The following is a 24,835-nucleotide window of genomic DNA, read 5'->3' as shown; positions in this document are numbered from 1 at the left end:
CTGGGGGTTTCACACCCCCACTCAAATTCCCCCTAGCATGTTCTGTAGCAGCAGTATCACAGGACATTAATAAAATCAATTATTGGATAAAAATCTCTGGTCTCCAAAGCTTCATTTTGTGTTATTAGCAAGAGAATGCTGTTTCCAAAGGAGATAACAGAGAGAGGGGGAGATCAATTACTGGATAAGCTCGCGGCAGTGCCTGAGATGAACGTGCAGACCGGCGAGCCCCTCCTACCTGCCATGCGGGCCAACCCTGCACTGCTGTCCGCTGAGCCTCCCTGGGCCATCCTGGCCAGGTTCCCCTGGTGCAGGAAGTGCATTCTGCTCAGCGATGGGAGGGGCAGCTCTCAGCTCGGCTCGCTTGGTACCCAGGCAGCTTAAAGACACTTGTACAACCACTGGGGTCAGTAGTACACGAATGAGCATCTCATCATCAGGGATGATGTCAGCCCCAGCCCTCACATTCCAGGTCAGAACTGGGTCAGCATGTTCTTCCTAGAGACAGAGCATCTTATGGTTTGGATGCACTTGAAAGGCACGGGCTCTTTTGCATACAGACTGGCTCTTCCCTAGGGTTGGGAGTATACTGGGGACATGTGGGAAATGGCCACCAAATATAAGCATTGAGCTTGCCAAGGCCTTGAAGCCCACACCTTCTGCTGGCTGTGTGGACAGTCTGTTGGCTGTAGAGCTGGTGTGGGTGAGGAAGACCCGGACAGGGAAGCCTGGGCTCTGGCTGGGAGCATCCCCTCACCTCCTGTGTAGGAGGGCCCAGGAGACTGAGCTCTGCTTTGCGAGCTCTGCCACTTTCCACCTGTGCAGGCTCGTAATCTTTCTGGGACCTCATCCTCTATACCGATCTCACAGGGTTTGGTGAGGACGAAATGAGATCATGAATACAGAAACCACCCTGCACATTCTATAGTGCTGCCTCCATGTACGGGGAGGGTTATTACTCACTCCTCCATTGATGCTTCCAAAAATAATCAGATTCCTGGGGAGGAGGGAGAAAGGAACAGAAAGGGTGTCGGGGGAGTGGCACACCGTGATAGAAGGATCATCTCTTTCCTGTTGCTGCCTTTCCTCCAGCATAGGAGGAGAGGATGGCAGTCACTGCATACCTACTCTGTGCCAGCCACTGGGCCAGCACGTTTAGGCCAAGTGTTCTCAAATTGCCATGGAGAGATGTCCCCTGGGCTCAGGGTACTAGAATTTAAGTCCTAGCCCTGCTGCTTCTACACTGGGGGATCTTGGGCAAGGCACTTACCTATGGAGGCTCTTTTCGCATCTGCATAATGGGAGGAAGTGCAGTGGCCAGCTCATAGGATTGCTCTGAGAACTACATGAAATCATGTGGTCGAGGTCCTGGAACAGCGCCCGGAGTATCGCGCCCCATGGTGCTCACTAAGTGCAAGCAGCCGTCACTGTCTATTATTGCTGAGAGGGCTTTGTTAATGTTCTGTCTCTGTCCCCGTCTTTGAGCCACGCCTTGCCAGCACAGGCCTGGTCTCTGGGATTGGGTACTGGGAGGCGGACGGCGCCAGTGGAGCGGGGAGCCATTCTCACAGACTTCCCGTTCCTGTCGCGCAGCCTTCGGATGCTGACTGGGATGACCTGTGGGACCAGTTTGATGAGCGGCGGTATCTCAATGCGAGAAAGTGGCGCGTTGGTGAGGACCCCTACAAGCTGTACGCTTTCAACCAGCGGGAGAGCGAGCGGACCCCCAGCAATCGGGCCGTCCCAGACACTCGCCATTCCAGGTACTTCCTGCGTCTCCACGCCATACCCACCCCCCGCCCTGCAGTCTTGACAGGTCAGCAGCAGGCTTGATTTGGGGGCCCAACGCTGAGAATTGGGGTGAGCAAACTATCTGCTACCAGTGGGACACTAAAGGGACTAGGTCCTAGTCAGTAAGATGGCAATTTACCCCATCTGTGCTGCTACTGCTTAGTGCCAAGAGCCATGCCAAAGACGCCCACCTTCCACCGGGAGGTTGGAGAGGATGGGTGGCCCTGTCATCTGTACCCGCCTTCTCACCGGGTGGTCACCCCAGGTGACACTTGCCATGAGCTCATGGAGCACTAAAAACACTATAGCCAAGGCCTGTTTGTCCCTGGCAGAGTCCCACAACCTGGGGGAGGATGGGCAGACCCCAGGGAAGTCAGGTGGGTGGTCTCTTCTGTTCCTGGGAGAGACCCTTCCTGTGCCATGCCATGCACATTTTGCCACATGAGAAGAAAGCCAGAGGGGCCTCCCCACCTGCCGTTGGTTCCACTATCTGCCTGTGGAGGGGCGCGTTCACACAGCCTCTGACCTGCCAGCCGTTCGTTGGTCAGGCCATACCTACAATGGCTTGCAGAGATCAGGCCCGATGCTATGTAGAAAGCTTTATTTCCCTGCAAAAAGAGGCTTTGTGAAGACATTTGGCCTCCTGACCCTCCCTTTCTAGAGTCATTACACTTCCTGGGGAGACCTACTTAGCAGGTCAGTCTCAACCTCAGCTCCTCCCCTCCCGGCCTCCACGCTGGGGTCCCATAGGTGCCAAAGACCTGTGTGGTTGTTTCCTATTTGCTGCATGAACTTAACTGTGCAACTGGCCCCAAATAGCAGGCTGGCATGGTAGGGGTGGAGGGTTTGAAGGCAATGTTAAATTGAGAGGCTTGGCTGTGTCCTTTGGGTCCATGGGTACCTTCATTGTGGAGACTGGGTTTTATGAGTAGGGCAGTGAGAATTTTCCTGGCTGATGAGGCTGATTACTCCGGAGGTTCCTAAGTTGAGAATATGTGAAGGCTAGTGGGCTCAGAAACCTCGTCTTATGCAGGATGTGTACTATGGAGGAGCACAAGCAGTCCTTGTTAATCACTGTCATCACTAAAAGAAGCTGGAGTCTTGGTTTCCCTTTGAGTACAGCAAAGGGGATGACCTGGATGATATTATGGCTTCCTCTACCTCTGGCAATCTGCAGGATTAAACTCTGCCCTCGACATACCCACGATACTGTTCCTTAGCAGCAGTGCCTGGCAGTCCCCTTCAGCCCGAGACCTAGGGCAGGGGCTATACCTACTCCCTTCTGTTGGCCTGAAAGCTTCTCAAAGTCAGAGTCTTGTATTATTCCCATGTAAATTCCCTAGCACTTATTCTTCTCCTTGGCATCTGAGAGATTTTTATTTAAATATTAGCTTGCTATATTTCCCTGAGCAGGGGGAAGGAGGGCCGAGACAGGAGTCTGAGAAGCCCCTCTGGGTCTCAGGTGAGTGGTCCCTCCCTTGTTCTGAGTCCAGATGCTGAGGCCCTCCAGAAGGGCAAAGGGACACCTCCTAGCCAGAAAGGGGGCTGCATCTGGGTGAGAGCCTTCCAAGAGATACCTGTGACTGCTCCCACCTGCAGGAAAGAGGCACAAGCGATTCACTGGGCAGGCGGGTACTTGGACATACCCTGAGCAGGACCAATGTCTGCACTCACCCTGTTCTATGATCTAGAGGCACAAACCAAAGTTTTACAACTTGACATATGTGGTTGCATCGGATGGAGAACTGAGCCCATTCCCTAGGAGCCCAGCTCACCAGGTTAAGTTCTGGGCTTTGCACCTGACCCAGTGTGTTCCGTCTGTTAAGAAAGTGAGATCTGCTGGGATTGCAGCAAGAAGGGAAGAGATTTAGACAGAATTTAGACATCCTTTGGGAAGACAAAAAGGGAAAGTGTATCAGCCATATTGGGGGTTAAGGACAGGGTCTCTGGGATCAAATTGCCCTGTTTCCAATCCACTCAGTCTGCCGTTGACCAGCTGAGTGAACTCAGATAGGTTGCCTAGCTTCTTTGTACCTGTTTCCTCTTTTGAAAAACAGAGATAAAAATAACAATAATGATCCTAATTCCATTTTTATAAGTATCAAATAAAATATATGTAAAGTATTTACCTACTGCATAGTAAATGTTTTTAAAATGTCAGTTGTTGCTGTTATTAAGGGAATGTGGGGAGGCTGATGGTGGGGCCTGGAGTGGGCAGGGAGGTCTCCACCAGGGAGCTGCAGGTGCTCGGGGAAGAGACACAGCCAAACCCCAACTGAGGAAGCACCTGTGTCCCAAGTACCAGGAAGGGGCGTTGGTTTGAAGCTCCCTAAGTTGTCAGGCATGGTGGTGAGGACAGGGGAGAGCAGAGGTGGGTTTCAAGCTCAGGTTCAATGCCAGAGAAATGTGAGTGAGTGGGGTGTTGGCCATGAACCTTAGCGGTTCTCAATCCAGGCTTCTTACAAGAATCACTTGGGAACCTTTGGAAAATGCTGAGACTCAGACTCTAACTGCAGGATCCAGCTGCAGGATTTCTGTTCTAAGGTCCCCCGGTGATTCTTGTGAGCATCCAGCATGGAGAACCACTGCTCTAGGTAAGTGCCTCTCACGCTTCAATAGGCAAACAAGCAAATCACCTGAGGATCTTGTTAAACTCTGATTCAGTAGGTCTAGGGTGGGGCCCGGGGTTCTGCATTTCTAGCAAGTTCCTGGGTGACATTAACACCACTGGTCTGGGGATCGCACATTGAGTAGCTAGGGCTTAGCACAGTGGTTCTCAAAGGCTGGTTCCTCAAGCCAACAGACCAGCCGTGGCAGCATCACTTGGGAACTTGTTAGAAATACAAATTCTTGGGCTTCACCCAGAACTACTGGATAAGAAACTCTGAGGGTGGAGTCTAGCAATCTGTGTCTTGCCAAGTCTGATGCCTGCTCAAGTATGGAAACCACAGAGTATCAGCTGACCCCTATGGCTGGTTTTTATGGACCAGATGAAGTTCACGGGTGGGTTGGTACAGCCGAAAGGCTCAGGGTTTGAGTAGAGAGCAGAGGCCTGTGAATAAGGCCAGCTACCTGCCCACATGCTGAAGCCTTCTCCCTCTGTCCAGGTGACATGACTTCTGACTCAGGCCCTGTGGAGACCTTGGCCTATCTGGTTCCTTCTTGTTCCTCCCTCTTCTCCCAGTTCCTTCATCCACAGCATCCATGTCTTGCCATCCTCCTGGGAATCGGCATCACCTCTACCAAGAAGCCTCTACTTGGGACCACTCCTGACCCCATGGCCATTGGTCCACACTGGACTCCTGGTTCCTTTGTGGGACCCAACCCCATGGACACAGGCTTTGCTCCCCTGGGCCACCCTTGTATTCCCATCATGCCTTGCAGCTAAAGTCATGACATCAATTACCCTCTAGGGTGAGAGACACATTGAGCATCTACTACAGTGCCTGGCATGGGATAGGAATTCAATAAATGTTTGTTGAACAAATAAAAGGGAGAATAAGAAAGACAATTGACCACTCTGTCCGCCTGACCCCTTCTTATCCTCCCATCCTCAGGGGCCTCCTGTGGGCAATCAGGAGAGCAGACTCAGAGTTAAAGAAAAAGGCTTTTTCCCTTAAGGAATTCTTATTACTGAAAAGAGAAGAGTGAAGAAACATCATGTGGGAGGGGTCTGAGCTTATTAAATTTGCTTCCAATTTTCTTACCACAGTAATTGGATTCTGATTTATAGGATGCGTTTGGACAGTGCCTGAAACAGAGAACTATTAGCCGAACATTAGAGCAAGCGCTGCCAGGAGGGCGGGGGCCGGGGTAGGTTGCTTAGGAATCTGACGCAGCCATGAGACAGGGAGGCAGCAGGTGGGTGGCGGGGAAGAAAGGAGGAAGGCTGTGGAAGTTCTCGCCCAGCAGGTCGCTGCGCCAATGGAATCCCAGATGCACTGGCAGTGCCACGGCCGGGCATCATGTCATGAAAGAAGCCCAGTGAGGCCTGGGGGCTTCAGTTCTCGGTATGGAAAGGGACAGAGTGGCCATTTTTGTCTTGGTCCTTCATCCCGTGGAGTCCAGGGTATTTTGTGGGAGGCAGTCCGGTCTTTCTGAAGTGTGGGGTTATGGGCGAGGGGCAGAAGAAGCTAAGCCGGGGGCAGGCTTCGAGCTCCTTTCCCAGAGTTTACGGGGCCCGGGGTGGGCAGTGAGCAATTCCACTCCTAGTGTAGCTTCCCACGGATCCCCTGCTCAGTCGCGCGGCAGGGCTAGCAGCCTCCCCACACACACCCCGCCCTCATGTGCATCTGATGTGGTTTTCACACTCTCGAGATAGAAGCCTGCTGTCGGCGCCTGTAGATGTGTGTGTCTCTGAGTCCCCTGGTCCCTGGTCTCAGGCCACGTGAGAGGAGTGGGGACAAGTAGCCCAGCAGTGGCCTTTGGCACATCCCTCTCCTTTCTTGGCTTCATTTTCTCATCTGTGAAATGAGAATGTTGGGTATGGTGACTCGCGGATGATAACGCTTTGAGGTTGGTCTCATTCCAGGTATACACATGTCTACACCAGCCCCCGCCCCACCGCAGTGGAACAAAACATTGAGCTTGCCTCAGGGCATCCTAGTTCCAACTTTACCCACTAAGGCCAACAGTTCTGTTAACTCGGATGACAGCCTTAATTTCCAGGTGGCTGCCTAGGTCCTATGAGGTCACAAGGATGAATAAGATGTGGCCACTTGTATCAGAGGTAGCAGGTAGGTGATGTGCCCTAAATAACAATTTCAGTGTAAGGAGGAGACAACTTCTAGCTGGGGCGAGTCCGAGAAGCTTTCCAGAGGAATTCTGCTGCTTATATATATAAAGCACTGGCTGGTCCAACAAATAGTCCTCATTTTCCAGTCGTCCCACCCCCACCCTGTCACCACATTCTGGTGACAATAGCTGGATTCGTCCTTGTCCAAGTGGCACACAAAACGCCTGGCAGCCAGCAGCCATCAAATGGAGACACACCCCTCGAGGAGGAGGGAAATATTTTGATAAAGCAAATGTGTATTTTTGCTCTTGCCTAGCAGTACCTATTATGGGGTTGCGTTGATTGCAGGGAGCAGGTGGCAGGGTGGCCTGAGCCCATGGGCCATGCGCTGGGAGGCATTAGAGCTGGAGAAGCCTTGCTGGGTCACCTCTGCTGGCCTGGCTGGGTCTGACTGTTCCCTGGGCAGGCTCTCCCAGCCTTTGTCCAGAGCGCTGCTAAATGCTGCAGACAGTGGGATGCCCATCACTTGCCTGGAGGGAAAATTCCACACTTTGATGCATCTCACCAGGAAGACATTTTTCCTTGGCTCCTTTTCCTCCTGGGAAATGAAGGGGCAGTGGCCCAGCCTCTGGTCACATCCCTCCCTCCTTGTATTTACTCGGTTGGAATGGCTGCCGAAGATCATCATCATTTCTCTCTTTGTACTCGTCACTTAGCAGTAATAGGGTAAAAATCTTTACAGCTGGAATGGCTAAGCATAAAAAATGCTCATATTCCCTCCGAGTCAAGGCTGTGGCGCTAGCTCAGCAGAGTGTTAGTGATTCCACATCAAGGCCAGGGGAGGGGAGGGGGAGACCCATCACAGACGCTTAGCTTTTGCAGACAAGCTATCCCCATATGTGACATTCTGGTACCTCCTGCACACCATTTTTCAGTACAGGATGTGAGCACATTGACAGTGGCTCTGAGTGCGAGTCACTCCAGAGCATCTCAGGGTTTCAGGGAGCTCTGGGGGAGTAAGGGAACAGCCAGAGGGATTGCAGAACATCCTGGAAGTGGCTCTGCAGCAGAACTGTGTCCGTCCCCTAGCCCTGGACAGCTGTCTGTGGTACCACCTACAGGGCTTTAGGATGGGGTCTTGCCAGGGTGAGAGGGGAAGAAAGGCCACAGGAGCCAGGACAGCAGGTGCCTCTGGGTCAGGATTCCTGTCCATTCCAGGTCCCCTGGTTCCCGGAATGCTGAGCCTGCAGGCCTCTCCTGCTGTTCTTTTAGTTTCAGGGAGATTTCCCAAAGGGGCAACTCCTCAGCCTTCAAAAGATGACCATACAGCAGCATCTGCTGATGAGAATTCATCCAGACAAACTGTCTTCACTAATTGGTTTTCTCGTACCTTGTTTCCTAGGGAATCTGTGCCAACTTTGACCTTTCATTGTACATTTCACTCACCCATTCATTCCCTTGCTCATGCGTTTACTCAACACCCTGACTCGAGCATGTGCCAAGTGCTGTGTTAGGAATTAGTCCCCAGTCTCCAGGTCTAACAGGAGCAGGCCTTCATGCCCGACTCTCTGCTGGATTTCTGACTGAGCACCAGTACGGGGCTGCAGAGACTTGAGCAGAACAGCAGCACTAGCAGATTAACCACATGCCTAGGTCAGGAGAGCCAGGCTCAGAGAGGTTAGGGACTTGTCCAGGGTCACACAGCTAGTCAATGCTTGGCTGAAACTCAAAATCAAATTTGCAGATTCTGGGTCCATCTACTTTATCTTATTCTCTCAAAAACATACAGCCCTTATTATGCCCAAGTTCACTGAGTGAGTGAGTGTGTGCATGTTGCCTGACTTGTGCTTTGGGACAAGAAGAGGTGATGCGTGAGGATTCTGGGTTTCCCAATTAAGATAGTTTGATAATTATATTTTAGCTTTGCCTGGAGGCACTACAATAATGTATTTCAATCATCTAATGCAATAAGTAGTGTCATCTGGTGTTCTCTCATCTGGGCCAAATCCTAATACGCAGGTAACCCAAGCAGAACCTTGTGTGGCTTTGAAAGGTACTTGGTGGCCTTTGTTCCGGGGGCCCATTTCCCTCTCCCTCCCTGGCTTTGCCTCCTTTATTTCACATTGCCTGGGGGACGAAGCAGTGCAAAGAGATGCAGAAAGATAGGCAGAAGTATGTTCAGTGCCCAGGATGGAAAACTGATTTGGATTAAATATTTACCATGAAGGACTCATTCTACAAATTAATGAGTCCAAGGCTATTAGGGATAAAAGAGCAGACCAAAAGTTTGCCCTCATGGATGTTAGATTCCCCAGTGAGTAACTCCCCCAGGTGGACAGGTAGGAACTACCACGCTGCCCTCCCAGGCCACTGGTCCATCCCCACCTATGGCTCTCTTCCCGGAGGAGGCATGCCCCTTTGGCTAGGCTGGAAAATGAGCCCTGACCCTAAGCTCAAGGTTTCAATAACACCAAGGGCAACGTGGTATTGGTTCTTTCTCTTCTGAGTTATCTTGGAGGAAGGGTGAGGGGGATGCCCCAGATTTGCACTGTGCACTTTGGGGGTTCTGGTGAACCCAAGGAGGGGTGGAGAAGACAGCATTGCTAAGTTTGGCTGAAGCTCCTGCCTATGTCATGGGCTGTATTGAATTCTTCCTGTTCAGTGGCCTTTGAAATCTTTCTGCAAGACCAAAATCTGCCCCAAGATGAGAATCTCTCTTCATCTTTTCTAAAGTAAACCTTTTATTGAAATATACCATACATGCAGAAAAGGACACACCTCCTACAGGTACAGCTTGTGAAATTTTACAAAGAGAACACACCCGTGTTTCTACATCAGGCATGTACAGCAAGAAAAAGAACATTATTAGTTTGCCAGAAGCCGCCCTGTGCCCCTGACCAGTCGGAATCCCCTATAGCTATCCTGTCTTCAAATGACGTAGATCATCATCATTTCTCTCTTTGTACTCGAACATGAACCTTGCTTGTTTTTGGACTTTATGTAAATGGAATTACACGGTATGGACGCGTGTGTGTCTGGCTTCTCTCAAAACTATGTGTGTGAAATCCAGCCACGTGTGCAAGACACAGTTTGCTTATTCTCAGTGCTGTGTAGTATTCCCTTGTATGAATACATTACAATTTGTGCACTACGTAAGTGCTCCTTCGGGGCTTTTCCAGTTTGGGGTTCTTATGACTAGAGCTTGAGTCTTACGCTGGTCTTTGGTGAAGACGCGTGTGTGTCTGGAGGGTTTTCCCTGGGAGCTGCCACACGCTCCGTGAGGGGGCACAGCAGACTTCCAGTTGTCCACATCTTCGCCGTCCATCACCTGCTCCTGTCCGTCTTTTTCATTCTATCCTTTCCGGAGGCCGAGTAGTGACGTCTTACTGTGCTTTAAATTTACGTCTCCCTGCAGATCAGGGAAGCCGCACACGCTTCCCTAAGTTCTGTGGCCACGTGGATGCCTAAGCGAGTGTGCTGCCGCTTCTGTCTGCGTCCGTCCGTGCCCTTTGCCCGAGAACCAAGCACAGAGCCTGGCTCTCAGTCCCCCCTCGGTAACCTGCCTCTCTTCTGGTTATTTTTTTGGCATTTTTTGCAATATTGTGAGGCAGCGTGGTAATGTATGGGGAAAAAAAATACATGGGCTGAGCATGCATGAGAGGCCGCAGGTCCTTTCTGAGATGCTGCCCGAGGATCCTTCCGCTCCCTGGGTGTCTGCTTCCTCACGTGCAAGACGAGAGGAGTAAGTCAGAGACGCTTATTAAGGTCACTTCCAGCTCTGTCTGCTGGTTCGAAAATGCTTCTGCCGGGAAGACGTGCGAGAACTGGCTGGGGACTGAATCCGCTTGGAGGCTATTTCCAGAAACACGGCGCCCTCCTGCTCGGCAGCAGCCCCTCCCCCAGGCCCCAGATTCTCCCTCCCCCTCACACACTTGCCTCCCTGATGGGACTCCAGGTCCCCCGGAGCATTGGAGCTGTCCTTTATTATTGCCACCTTGTCCGTTCCTCCCACGGGGTCCTCCCCACCCCGCTCTGCATCCCCACAGTGTAGGGCCTGCGTCCCCACGGACTGAGATGCACCTGTAGGCTGGTTTGACTGTCTTTTCACTTATCTGGAACCCCCAGGTCTGTTAAACACAGCAGCAGCAGAGCCATTTGCTCCTGGAGTTGGCACTTCACGTGGATGGCAGCTCGGCTGCAAACAGGGGTGACCTGCCCACATTTTTCAGTCTGGAAAAAAAGAGCTGGAATGTACAGACTTCTCCCCTTTATAACCCTCTGGCACTTCAAAGAACCACTGGCTCCTGTGATATACCCAATGCGCCTCTGCTGCCAGGAAGAAACAGGCTGGCAGGGTTGGCTTGAGGACATCCCGTGAGGCTTGGTGCTGGGACTGGGGCCCTGGGGCAGGTCCTGCAGGGAAGGATGAGCCAGGCAGAGAGCCCTTAGAGCGAGACTGGTCATGCCTCGTATTTGCGTCGGGCTTTACAGAATGCCTTCCGTCTCTTTCCTAGGCCGTCCTCAGTAGCCCTGTGGGTGGAGGGTCATTGCTACTTCACAGAAAAGGAAGCTGAGACCCAGGAGAGGTAACTGGGTGACCAGGTGGCAGGGCCAGGTCTCCTAGCACTGTGAGCCCTGTGATAAAACATCTCTGCCACTTACTAGCTTGTCTTTGGGTGAGTTACTCAAACTCCCCGAGAGTCAGTTTCTTTATCTGTATAATGGGAATAGTAATGTCCTCAGGGAAGATGAAGAAACTCACGTCAAATGCCGAGCGTGTCCTCCGGTGTGACTAGAGCATGCTCAGTGACCCTTCATTAGCTGTGGCCATGAGTAGTCAAATCAGCACTGGCGTTGGGAGTGGCATTAGCATCAGGCTTTGTGATCTTCCCACTGCTCTTGGCTGTGGGCCAAAGCGGGTCTGGGAGGCAGGGCAGAGAGGTGGCAGGTGCAGCGGGGAGAAAGCGGTGATGCGGATGAGTTTGGAGAGGTCCTGGCTCAGGACCCTGCCCCGCCCGAGTGGGGGTGCCGTGGCTCACAGGCGTCAGAGCTGAGCTGAGAACCAGGTGGCGCAGGCAGAGGGCGGGCGGGCAGCGAAGTCCTTAGAGAGCTCCCAGCCTCAGCCTTGGCTCCCGGCGCTGAGTGTTCCACTTGCCTGAATGTCGAACTTACTTTAAAAACTGGAGAGCAAAATAAACGATGAGGCAATTGCGATGCCAGGTCTGGTGAAATCTGCACTTGCAAGATACTGGGGCTGGAAGCCAAGGCCAGCAGAGGGGGTGATGCAGGGCCGGGGGCCAGGGAATACAAAACGCGTTTGAGAGAGATGGGAAGAGCAGGAGAGGAGCCGACAGCTGTGGGAGGCGCGAGGCCTCCGGAGCCTGGGGTGGCAGGCGGTGGGATGGAGCCAGGAGAGCCACGTGAGGCCCTCAGTGGCTGGAAACTCCCCGAGGAGCATGGGGTGTGATGGAAGAAGGGCTGTGCTGGGGACCGGTGGCCACTGAGCCGAGGGCCCATCTGGGCGAGCCAGGCAGCCTCAGTAAATGCCCTTTGAGGTTGTCCTTGGTGTCCCAGGACGACAAGAGGAGCCCCTTGTGTTGACTGGTTTCAACATATCCAGACGGTTCCCATCTCCTGACCTGTCTGACCCTCGCGGCAGCGCTGGCGCTGGCCAGGGCAGGCATCCTGGCCTGTTCTCCTGCTGACCCACTCCGCCCTGGCTCTCCTCTTCGATTCATCCTACGGACGCATCATTTACTCCTTGCCCCAAACCTCTACCACTGAGCCTGCCTGTACCATCTCTTGAGACAGCAAGCACCTCCTCCACCTCAGGCCACAGCCCACCCTTTACCCTGACACCCAAGCCTGCAACACTAGAGTCCCCTTCCTCTCGCACCCTCATCTTGTGGAGTCTGCCTGTGTGACATCCCTTGGTCCTGAGCTTGCTACCCCGCTCCACAGCCACCTGCCTCTCACCTGGGTCACTGCGGCAGCCCTCAGGTGCCCCCCTAGTTGGCTCCAGCCCTGCTCGTACATCCACCTCAGAGAACTTTCTAGATGCACATACAGGGCTCCTCGTCTGAAACCGCCCCCCATCTCTCACCCACACCCTGAGGACAGGGCCCCCAGCCAGGTCGTGGCTTGTGCCCAGCTCTGCTGTGAGGGGTCACACCTCCTCATCTTCCTGCTCTCTCTGCTCAGGATGCTCTTTCGCCCTTCAGGAATCTGGGCAGAGGGTCCCTTTTCCTGGAAGACATCTTGTCCCCCCGGGGCTGAGTTTGGCAGCTCCTCCTTCAACCGTGCTCACCTCTGAGCAGCACCCATCACTCCTCGTCGCAGACATTGAGTGACATGCAGCAGAGGTGCTGACTTAGCTTTGCACCTCTGAGCCTAGCTGGGGACCTGGCATGCAGCCTGTTTGTCGGAATCAGCCAAGTGAATAGGGGCCCAGAGACACTCGCTGGATTCATTCTCAAGCTGCAGAAAGCACCAGGGTTTGCAAGTTAAGGTGCAGGTGTGGGACTGAATCCTCAGAACAGAAGGAGGAAACCAAACCATGGGAAATTTAAAGCCATCTTCACTCAACAGAGAATTCTCTGTGTTCGCACATAAATCCTGTGCCATAATCGGCAAACACTTATTGATCATACCATTCCCCTGACGCGTGGTAGGCACCTTATATATGTTCTCTCAGTTCGGCCTCACAGCTTTGCTGTGACCCTGGATGAGGAAACTGACTCCAGTAGGTTGAGCAGCTTGTCCATAGGACAATAAAGAATGCGGCCTCTTCCCTCAAGAAGGCAGCGGTCTACCTGGGAAGATGGTGTGGCTACGTGGGAAGGGGGATAGTGACACAGGCAGCCCGCGGGGCGGGCGGTGGAGGAAGTGACTTCAGCTGAACGCTGCACAGCAATTACAGTCTAGGCCGCTGGGTAAGGAGGGTGGCAGGACGTGGGAGGGGTGTGGAGGTCAGGGCACGGCCCAGGGAGGCAGTGGGCTGGTCGAGCAGGGCCAGAGGCCCTTGCAAGAGAATGGGGGTGCTGAGGCTGAAGGCTCATACGGTGGGGAGACCTTGGGATGCCAGTCATGGCGTAACTCCAGGTAGCTGAGGCTGGGGGAGAGGGTCACATAGGTGCAGCAGTGTGTTGGGGCAGATTGCTGTGGAAAGGGTGGGAGGAATGGGCAGGAGGGCAGTGTCTGCAGGCAGAACAGTCAGGAAGCTGTTGCAGGATGGCAGACAGGCATGGTTAGTCTTGAGGGGTAACAGTGAGAGTGACAGGAGGTGATGGAGGCAGATTCGGGTGCAGGATTGACCTGAGGATGGATTGATTGCAGGAAGGTGTGGGCAGCCTTTGCCTCCCACCCACACTCCACCTCCTGATGTTTCGGAGCGGTACACGGTTGTGGGTCCCCTGGAAAAGAGGCGTTGGACACTTGGCCTCAAACGTACCGTTCCTGGGCTCTGTGTGCTGGGATGGGCACAGGGTCGCTGGTCTGGAGTCTGCAGGTCTTAGCTCTTCCCTCACTTTGAGGAAACTTCCCCGCTTTAGGCAAAAAGAGAGAATGACTCTTCTCTGATCCTTTATCTGGAAAGTCTGAGAAATATCATAAAATAGCTCAGGGGATGTCAAGGGGGACACGTCATTCTTTAGCAGGTGAGGGACAGCCCAGACCCATGATTTTCCATGTGTGTAGAACCTTCCAGCACGCAGCCTTCAAGACAGAAGACACAGAGAAAGGCCAATATGGAATGAAGGTTTGCGAGGCAGTGAGTCCAGACGATCAGCGAAGGGTGTTCTAGTGCAGCTTGTGGGAGCACGGCCTGGGGAGCCGGACCGTCTGGCTTTACAGCGAGGCTCTGCAGCTCGCTGCTGGGACCCACTTTCTCCTCCACAACAAGGGAGGAGGACTCATGGCACCTACCGCAGACAGTTACTGTGCAGACATAAAGCTCTGGGAAGACACAGTGAGGATTCGATAAGTGCTATCTATTATTACTGACATGTAAAGTGATTCAAGCAGGGCTAAAATGAGACATGAAGGAGCCCTGCTCCCAGACACTGAGAAACCTTTTCAGGAAACATTTCAAAAATAAGTCATGGCCCACCTCCACACTTTCTGGTCCTAGCTTGGCTCTGCATTTGCCTTTTGAGAACACATTTTTTTTTTTTTTGCATGTGCACACACACACACATCCACAACACACATGCACAGGCACACACAGCTACCATCTGGGCGGTGCTTGGTGCCAGCTGACACAGGTCCTAGCAGCATCCCCAGAGAAACCTCTTTGCAGCCTCTCTGCTGATCTTCCTGGAGAGAAGGACCTGCCACTTCCCCCACAGGTGGAAACCAATCCTTAGTGTTCCACTCACTTCAGAGTGGCTGCTTGACATAAGAGACCAAAATTAGTTGTCTGGAAAGAGAAAAGGACCCTGGTACGTAGTGGAGCAATGGTCATTTCTAGAAGATCTCTAAATGCAGCAGAGGAGTCTGCACTCTCTAAGTCAGGTGGGCCTTCTGGGCCCAGACGGCAGGAGTCAGTGCAGGCAGCAGAAGTGCCCAAGGAGAGAGGTTGGGACCAGCGACTGAAAAACCTGTAACACCTAGTTGGCTCTGCTGGTTCCAGAACAAAGAGTGGGAGATGTCCTATCTTGTGCATTTAGCATTTATATTTTTGCTGAGGGTGGTCAGACAAAGGCTCATCATAATTTAGTGGAACAAACCCTGAACAGTACTTTCGGATGCCATCGGTAAATTCGTGCAGTTCTGAGCCATGGAGCTGGGGAGAGGAGAGAGGGAGATTTTCTTAAAGCCAAATTTTACAATTTAAAGGGCTATGAATTATTCCGAGATTGTGGCCTTTCCTAGTGTTTAAATACTCTTTTTTTTTATGAACTGATGGTGATGGTAGATGATGAGATTTTTAAAATATATTCTTTCCTGCAGAATGAAATGTTGCAAATTTAATAACAGTCTCTATAATGTTTTTATTTTATTTTACTCATACAGAAGAACCCAATACCTGGACGCTAATGTTGAAATTTTAAATTGGATTATAGACAAATTAAAGTTCAGTGACAACTTTGGGCAATGATGTCCAACAGAAATAGATGTGAACCATGTATGTAACTTAAAATTTTCTAGTAGTCACATTAAAGTAGAATAAGTGAAATTAATGTTAGTAATACATTTTATTGACTCCAGTATATCCAAATACTATCATTTTAACATGTGATCAATGTAAAAAAATACAAGTAAAATATTTTACGTTCTTTTTCATATTAAGTCTTTGAAATCTTATGCGTATTTTACACTGACAACACATCTCCATTCAGACTAGACACATTTTCAAATGCTCAGTAACCACACGTGGCTAGTGGCTACCCTACTGGGTACTACCTAGCTAGGAGACGAGAGTGCCTGGGCCATAGTCTGTCATAGGATTCCAGTCTCCCCCTTACTCCAGGAAGCATTGTTCATCATTCCCCTGACTTTGGTAAACAGGAAGAACATCCCAGCCTCTGAAACACAGCTGAGTGTTTCCAGTGTAATAGGCAAAGCTTAAGAGCTGTCCACAGACACCAGGTACCATCTCAGATGTTCTCCCTGGACACCCTTAGCCCACACTTCCTCATTCTCCCCACCATGGCTCCACACTTCAGCTTCCAGACTCCACTTCGGTGTGGGAGACTTGCTTTGTCTCTCTTTGCTGCATTCCTGACCTTGGCCTTCCTCAGCTTACTGCTCCATAGCTCACTGTGCCAGCGAGACCCATAGCTTGGCAAAGGGCATTTTCCCACCTCTCTTTGACCCTGTGAAAGCCTCGCCTGCCACCTGCCTTCACTCGCCTCCCCACCCATTCTTCACACACTTGTCGTATGCCTAGTAGGTTTCATTGCCATGCTAGGTACTGAGGTTACAACTGCAAATAAGTCCTTGCCTTCATGGCAGCCACAGTCAGTAGAGGAGACAGAAAAGTAATTTCACAGCACTTGGTAATAAATTACAGCAATGGGGTGAGCGCAGGGTCCTACACAGGCATGTTGGAAAAGCCTCAGGAGACTGAGAAATGCTCCCCAGGGGAAGTAACTTCCAAGCCAAGATTAGAAAAGGAGAAAAATACCCAGGTCTTGGAAGAGTGGAGAGTGAATTTCAGACACATGGGAGAGAGACAGTGCCTGTGAGGGTCCGGAGGGAACAAAGAGCAGATGGGGCAGAACGTGGCGGGGACTTTGAGGGCGCGAAAGGTAGGAGTGGAAGCGGTGCCACGTCGCTAAGGATGGTAAGCCATGATTAGGAGTCTCTACTTCACTTTGTGAGCAGTTGGGCAGCATTGGAAGACGTTAAAGATGCAATTTTGGAAAGGTCATTCTAGCTGCAGCATGCAGGGTAGATTGGAAAGGGATGAAGCCAGCTCAGAAGCTGCTGCAGCTATCCAGAAAAGTCATGATGGCAACACAGAGAAACAGCCAGACGGAGAGATAAGGAAGACACATGGGCAAGGCAGGTTTAATTAGAGAGAGCCTGGATTAGAGAGTAGCTCTTGGGTTTGGGCACATGGTAGATGGTGAGCTGGGGAACTCAGAAGGGCCAGAAGGCTTAGCTGAGACATGGGAAGCAGAGGGTGGATGAAGAGGTCATCTCATGGGGATGTCCCTGAGAAGATGCTCTATAGGATTAGAGTTGGGGTCATTAGCAACCAGACGGGAAATAGAAGCCTTGGAGGCAAGTGAGATGATCCGAAGAGCATAAAGATTGAGAAGAGGAAGGCCTAGGTGAGAATTTTGGGGGAACACCAGAATTTAAGATCAGGGAAGGAAAAGGAAAGCCAATAGGAAACAGCCTAGGAAGAGGATAGCCAAGCTAGGGTCATCTCACCAAAGCCAAGGGCAGAGAACCAAGCACTTAATAAAATGTGTGACCCTCAATGACAAGAGAAGACTGAAACATTTCCATTAGATTTAACAACATAGAGAAATAATGGAGGCCTCAATGGGAGTATGAGGGGGAGAGGGTGGTAGAAGGACACTTGAAGGCAGAGGTGACCAGTAACCCTCTGTGGACAGGGGCCATGGCACCTCTGTACCGTCTGATAGGTCCCCAGGCCTGAGTGCCTTAAGGAAACTGAGCAAGTTCAAGAGCTAAGAACCAGGAGGTGTCAGCTCTGCCACAAGAGAGTGACTTTGGGCAGGTCGATTCACAGTTCTGGGCCTCAGTTTCCTCATCTGTAAAGAAGGAAGGAGCTGGACCCAATGCTTTCTAAACTGGTATCCCACTGAATTCTTTTTGGTGGACATTATGTGGTATACTTCACTAAATATGTACCCAGTAAATTTTTGAGTTCCCATTATTTGTGAAGGATTATGTGCTAGCAAAAATTAAAAAGTGCAAGGGCAAAGAGGGGACAGATTTTGAGGTTGGAGTTTGATAAACTGTAGGTTGGTAGAACTCTTAAGAATCTTTAACATGTTAATGTACATTGGTGAATGGCCCAAAAAAGGTAACCCTGTATTTATCCAGTACTTCTCAATTGTCAAACTTATTTGAGCCTTGTACACTTTATTCACCAAGCGTGTGAAGACATCTCCTGGAAATAGTGTCCAGCAACTCACAGTGCAAGGACGACTTAACTAGTTGGTCTTCATGGCCCCTTCTGATTTGGTATTGCAGCAACCCTGGAGTTTGCTTGCAGTCAGAGAGAGAAGGGTCTTCCAGCTGCTGGGGGCTCAAAAATAGAGACAGAGACTGAGCTTTCAGGTGAGTCCAGACAATATAGCCTCCTACCTCGTAGGGCCCCTTCCCTACTTAGCTTCCCAGCTTGTCCAGAAAGATTCCGTGGGGCATTCTTACATTGCCAGGAGAATGGGCTTGCAGAGTGAATTTCTGAGACCATCACTCTGATCTATAGCCTGAGGTTCGTCAGACAGTGGAAGCGCCCTAGATTTGTCAAGGTGCAGATTTTCTTAGAAATTCCGCACTGCTGGAAGTAGATGGCTAAGAAAACCAAGAGGGTCCTCTAAGCAGCAAGAAGCGAACTGCAGACTCTGAGCTTGCCAGACAGAGTTTCAGCCAAGAGTGTGGTGCGTTGATACAAGGGAATGCATATGTTGGCCTAAATAGGCCCACCCTGAGACCATGTCCCCTGCTGAATGGCCTGTGCTCACAGAGTGGAGGGATGTCCGTGATAATGTCCAGGGCAGCCTGTTATAACTGGGCTTCTACAAGAGAATTAAGCTCTTAAGCCCTAGGGCATCTCTTTTGTGAAAAGAATTAACTTCTCTCCTATGTATGGGGAAGGGTACTGGTTGTGAACCATCCCTGGGAGAAGTGAGAAAATAGTCACTCAAATAGTTTTCTATGTAGTGTGGTTCATATTAAGAACCCCTAAAGGAGTTGAATCTACAACACATGGAAGCCCAAAAGACACTGCTGAAGAACCTCCCTCTGGATGTAGGAGCCCCAGGGCATCCCATGCCTGGCACCATGTTGTGGAATGGAAGCAGCAGAGCATGACATAAGGTCCTGTGGTGACTCTCGGAGCACTGTGGGGGTGGGGGAATCACAATGCAATTGCAGAGCCCTTCCACCAGGTACCCAAAGGAATCTGCCTTTCTCCTAGGGAAGTGAGAAACCCTGGTGGACTTGTTCTTCTAGGTTGCAAAGGGTGCCTGAGTTTGTTATCTATTGCTATGTAACAAGTTACCCAAAACTTAGTGGCTTACAACAACATTTTTCATCTCACCCTTCTGTGGGTGAGGAATCCTGGTGTGTCTTGGGTCCCTCATAGGCAGCAATCAAAGGGTCACCCAGGGCTGCAGTCATCTCAGGGCTTGGCTGGGGGTGGATCCTCTCTGACTTGCTCACATGGTTGCTGGAGGGATTCAGTTCCTCGTGGGCTGTTAGCCAAGGCCACTCTCAGTCCTTGACCTCAGTCCTTGACCTCTCCTATGTGGCAGCTTGCTTCATGGAAGCCCACAAGCCAGACAGACAGGAGTCTCAGTCTTTCAACCTAATCACGAAGTGACAACCTGTCACTTTAGCTGTATTTTGTTCCTTAAAGCAAGCCACCAGGTTCAGCCCACACTCAAGAGAAGGGGCTTACACAAGGAGGCGGGGTGGGGCCATCTCTGAAAGCTGCCTGTCACGGTGGCCAGCTAGGTTCCTGAGCAGTTCACCTCTTTGCCTTGGCCCACTTACTCCCTTCCTAGCACCCTGTAATTAATAACATGTCCAGCAATTCAAATGTGGCAGTGTAATGGAATAGCAGATCTCACTGTTATTTTAATGGTATTCCCTGACCCTTTTCTGAGATGCAGATTTCCATAACACTAAGTGAGAATGGCTGTTGAGGGAAGAAGTAAAAGCAGTGTATGTTTATGTGGATGAACAAATTAATCTACATGTGAAACCCCAGTGAAATTGACATGAAATAAAAATTTCATGCCTTACAGTATATCAATGTTGCCCATGAAACGAGATTAAAAGAAATTTCTGATTTTACAGTTGTCATACTTTTTATACCGCTTGCCTTTTTCTCTTCTAAAGAGTGGAGTTTGAACCCAGGGACCAGTCACAGAACAGGCATTTTACACCTTTTTGGTCATCTTCCATTTCCTCATAGCTGAGAGCAGGCTTCCTTCCACAGACCTGAACTGGGATATATTAGATGTTCTTAGTTCTAACAACTAAATCTGTGATTCTAAAAGCCAGGAGCAAGTTCACTGCCCTCTGTCCTGGGAGAATCGACATTCTGGAAAGGTCTCTAGCCAAGAGCTTTTTTCCTCTCATTCTTTCTTCCTCACACATATCAGCTTTGAGTTGGGGCTGGTGGTGAGGACCGGAGGGGATGCTGAAGGTGTTGTCCATGAAGCCTGTTCTGGGCTGGCCCTGATGACGGAGTGAGTGACAGAGATGGACATACCCCACCTGCACCCACCCAGGACCAGAGATTGTCATTCTCTTGGGGACAGAGAGCTCTCTCTCAGTCCCGCTCCCACTTTACATCTAATGCCTATGTTTCCCCTTTGCCTTTCTGGCCCCGGCATTTACGGAGATGGGACATATGGAGAAAACGACCCATTCGCTTTCTCTGCCTATGTCTGACCTCTGTAGTGTGCGCTGGAAGTGCAGGAATCAGAAGGAAATCTTAATTTTTGTTTAGGTCAGCAGAGCTTTCTGTTTAGCAATAGATGGTCATGAACTGTCCCACCCAGGGTCCTAGAGAGGTCACATCTTCACCCACCCTCTTGAGCTCCAGTGGGAGCCGCTGTTAGGATGTTCCTGGCTGCTTCGCCAGCAGTTCCCTAGCTTCCTGTTACTACCCAGGAGCAGCAGCCCGTCCCTCCCTCCTGGGCAGGTCACTGCAACTGCTGGTTTCTAGAGCTCGGCAGAAACTGCTTGTGTACCCAGATGTCACACACAGCATACAAGGCCACGGAATAGACCTGAGTGACAACTGGAACTGTCCTGGCACAGAGGTATTACAGCCTGTGACAAGGACGCTGGAGTGCGGCATGGCTGGGTTCAAATACCCTTCGCTAGCTGGGGTGAGTTCCGTAGCCGCTCTGTACCTGTCCCTTCGTTAGTGAGTCTGTAAAACTAGCCACCTCACAGGGTTGTGTGAGCACTAACTATGGGAGGTGCTCTGTGCAGTGCCCGCCAGTCAGGGTTCAACAGTGGTGGTTTGACACCATCCCGTGGGTGGATAGCGCCATCACTGTAACCAGGGAACTGAGGTTCCACCCGAGTGTGTCCCACCCCAAGCCTGTGTGACTTCCATGACATCATGCCATGTATTGCGTGACCTTTCCCTGTTCTCTAACTGTCCTCAGTCTTCCCTCTGGGATGCCAGAGCCCCGCTTCAAGACCCAGAGTGGCTTCCCTTAACGTTCACATGTCACTAATAGCAACTACACCCTCACCTCTGCTCTGGAGTTGGCAGATCTGCCTCTCCATCAGTCCCTCCTGGGTTATGCCCGAGAATAAGATCCTGAGTGCTCACAGTCTATGACCCAGTCTAGCCTGCCATGAAGGCAGCGTGCTGCAGGAGGAAGAACGTGTGTCCCAGCCCCAGCAGGCCAGCACGGAACCACCAGTAGCCCTGACGGCTCGTGGATGACACGGGGCTGACGATGACAATCATCACAGTCCCCTTCACAGGCTGCTGCCAGGACCAAACGAGCTCATGGGATAAGATAAAAGGCGTGTGCGCACCATGACAGCACTGTGGTGACTGACAGCCATCCTCGCTGAGCGTGTTTCTGACGCGCCCACCTTGTCACATATTCTGGGGTGGGGTAGGGGTGGGCAGAAGGCAGTGACTGACTGTGGAGAGGGAAGGGGGCTGCTCCTCCCCAGGCCCTCAGTTGTCGTCTCAGGCCACCTCCCTGGCAGCACCTTCGGCCAGTATGTGGCACGGAATACTCGAGAGGTTGGTGGTCCAGGAAGCACTCGGCGCCCTGTCTTAACTTGAGGAAATAGAGTCTTCATCGAGTCATTCTTTAAAAGAACAAAAGAGAAAGAAACGTCACTTTGCAGATCAGCTCAGAGGAGCGTGCCTTGCTCACGAGTGGCCCTGGCTGGCAGGCCTGCAGACCCTGGGAGTGTGTTTCCACACACGGCGGGGACCTGCCTTGCCTCCTGGCTCCCCGAGACTTGTTTGGTGTCCCCCGCCCCCACAGCGATCTTTCCTGCTTGCTGGCTCTTCTTTCCAGTAAAACCTTGCTTCTTTAATAAATCAACATGCTTTCCCGTCCGGGCCGGCGCCAGAGCTCAGTGTTGGCAGGCGTTTCCATTCCCTCATGGCCCTAATAGAGCTCGCTATTTGATTAATCTTTTACATCCTCCCACAGAGAGCCCACTGTCTGAGCCGACTCTTCACGTGCTGTCCAGCTCTCAGGGTTCTCTCGGCCTCTTGGCCAGCCTCACACTCAGTGACTTGTGCGCAGGGCACAGCGGCAGGTGGGAGCTGCCAGCACCAGTGCCAGGCTCCTGTGCCTTGAACCGGGGGAGTTCACAGTGGGTGCTGGGAACAAGCACCAGGTGAGGAGTCAGGGGACCTGGGCTCCATCATCTCAGTCACTCACCAGGTGTGTGACCCTGAGCAAAAGTCTGAGCCTCAGTTTACCTCATCTCTAGTGGGTATTATCGAAGTCTGTTGTGATGGTCAGATGAGGCAAGGGGTGAGTGTGGGCACCCTGAGCTGCGAACAGGGGTGGGAAGAATGTCCTGTGATGCCCTTCAAGCCTGCGAGGTGTGAGACAGCACCCTGCCGCCTGCCCTCCCCGGCCTGTTCACAGGATTCCTGCCGAGCCTCAGTAGAGCCCCCTTCCCTTCCCCTGCAGGCACCGGAGGCTGGAGGGTTCAGAGACCAGCAGCACAACCGCCCACGCTCCAACTGATACCTGCCGTGTCACCACGGTCAGGCCAGCTCAGGAGGCTGAGCTGGGTCATCCCCACAGTCACTTCCTTTCCTAAACCACGAGCTTGTGATTCCGGTCAACACGCACTGGACACCGCACGGAGGCTGGCCCAGCCGCTCCACGGTTGTGATGACAACGACTGTAGCAACCACTTACTCAGCACCCACTAAACACCTGGTGCTCTGCACACATTATCTGCAGTCTTCGCAACAAGACTTCGTACTTAGCCACATTTTACAGATGACAATATTGAGGCACAGAGGAGGTAAATGACGGGCCCAAGGGTGCACAGACAGTTCTTGGCATATCCAGATTGAAATGCAGGCGTTAGAGCCCAGGTTCTGCTCAGTAACATTGATGCCTCACGCTCTGATCTCTCCTCCTTCTCTTGCCTCCTGTGCTGCTTACCTGCTGCGGGGACAGGGTAGAACCACTCACGAAAGACGTCTTTCCAGCCCATGCAAGCTCTGGATCCACCCAGCAGGCTGGGTCGTCTGCAGATTTGCACTGATGTTAAAAATAACAGTAATTACTATTTGTTAAGCATCTGTTGTTACCTATCGTAGTAATACTCTGGGGGAAAAAATCTTCAAGTTAAGAATTATCTTCACTTTCCAGCAGAAGAAACTGAAGCTCAGAAAAGTAAAGTTGGATGCCCACTGACACAGTGGAGCGTCAGCTGCAAAATGGTATTTGTGACAGTCCATTGAAATTAACCATGCTTCTTGAATGTGGGCCCACCCCGTTTTGCAGCGGAGCAGACAGCAGCCTGGAGAGGGGTGATTTGCTCAAGGTCCCACAGCTGGTCCTTCGTGTCCTGACCCCAGGCCAGGATTCTGTGAACTACCCCACTTAGCCTGAAGGTCCAGATCTGTGCCTGTGACTGGGATTCTGTGCCGTTTGTCTGTCTGCCCCTCCCTGCCTCACCCGCGAGACCCCGCACCTCCTCCTTCACCCCAAGCAGGGTTGCACCTCCGCTGTGTGTGCACACTTCTGTGTCATGCACCAACACACCTGCTGCCCTAGCTGGCGCCTTCAATGCAGGGAAAGTGGCTTCTGTCCCCAGAGCTCTCTAAGCAGATAACTTGCAGTACCACCCTCCCTCCCCAACTTGCCCCTGAATAACTTACATCACAAAAGCTAGGGTTTGGGGTCCCCCTGCCTCCCAAGATGTGGAAGGGGAAGCCATCTCCAAGGCAGTGCCCAGGGCCTGACCCCTCGAGGGGGTTTCAGAACATCTTCCCCCCATGGCAGGGGCCACCGCAGCCAGGAGAAGCTTGGGTCTTAGCCACTGGACACACCCCAGTCCTGGCAGTGTTCTCAGAAGTGGCCTTTGAGACGCTTAGCTCAAGCTGTCTCTTTTGTTCCCTGACTCTGATGGAGAGACCAGGAGCCTCTGTCGTCTGACTTATCACCTTCCTTTAGGGGGACAGATGGTTTCCCCGTCCCTGACATCACCTGTTCCCCTTGGTGCTGACTGTGCTGGCTCCCCCCCACCTCTGCTCCAGCCTAAGCCCCTCCATACTCTCACGGACCTGCGACCTACCAACCTAGGGCCACCCAACTGCACCTCGGCTGGCCGCCTGCCCTCCTCCCTCCCCACTGCTGCTGAGTCAGGTCTGTGTCCAAAGACGAGCAAGTCCAAGCGTCTCACTGGGGGCCGTTTCAAGGCATTTTATGTCTCTTTTTATAATAGTTATTTAATGCAAACAAATCACTCCTGATTAAACTTAGTGGCTTAAAACAACAGGAAGCATTCATGGGTCAGCAGTTCGGAACATCTTGGCTGGGCGGCGCTTCTGGCTTAGAGTCTCGCTGAGCTGCAGCTGAAAGTACACTGTAGCTGCTGCCATCTGAAAGCTTGACTGGAACTGGTGGACCCGCT

At 51.8% G+C, this 24,835-nt stretch overlaps 1 protein-coding gene across 1 annotated transcript in view; it reads left to right on the top strand.

Moving 5' to 3' along the window:
• Positions 1–24,835, top strand: part of GALNT14 (polypeptide N-acetylgalactosaminyltransferase 14) — a 207,417-nt gene that overhangs the window by 128,047 nt on the left and 54,535 nt on the right. The window contains exon 2 of the mRNA XM_012652433.1: positions 1,594–1,763. Within this exon, the coding sequence (XP_012507887.1) occupies positions 1,594–1,763 (170 nt within the window). The remainder of the gene's footprint in view (positions 1–1,593; positions 1,764–24,835) is intronic.

Source organism: Propithecus coquereli, unplaced genomic scaffold, assembly GCF_000956105.1.
Source record: "Propithecus coquereli isolate 6110/MARCELLA unplaced genomic scaffold, Pcoq_1.0 Scaffold39, whole genome shotgun sequence".
Classification (NCBI taxonomy): Eukaryota; Metazoa; Chordata; class Mammalia; order Primates; family Indriidae; genus Propithecus; species Propithecus coquereli.
Note: the sequence above shows the minus strand (reverse complement) of the source record. Positions and strands in the feature narration are given on the sequence as shown.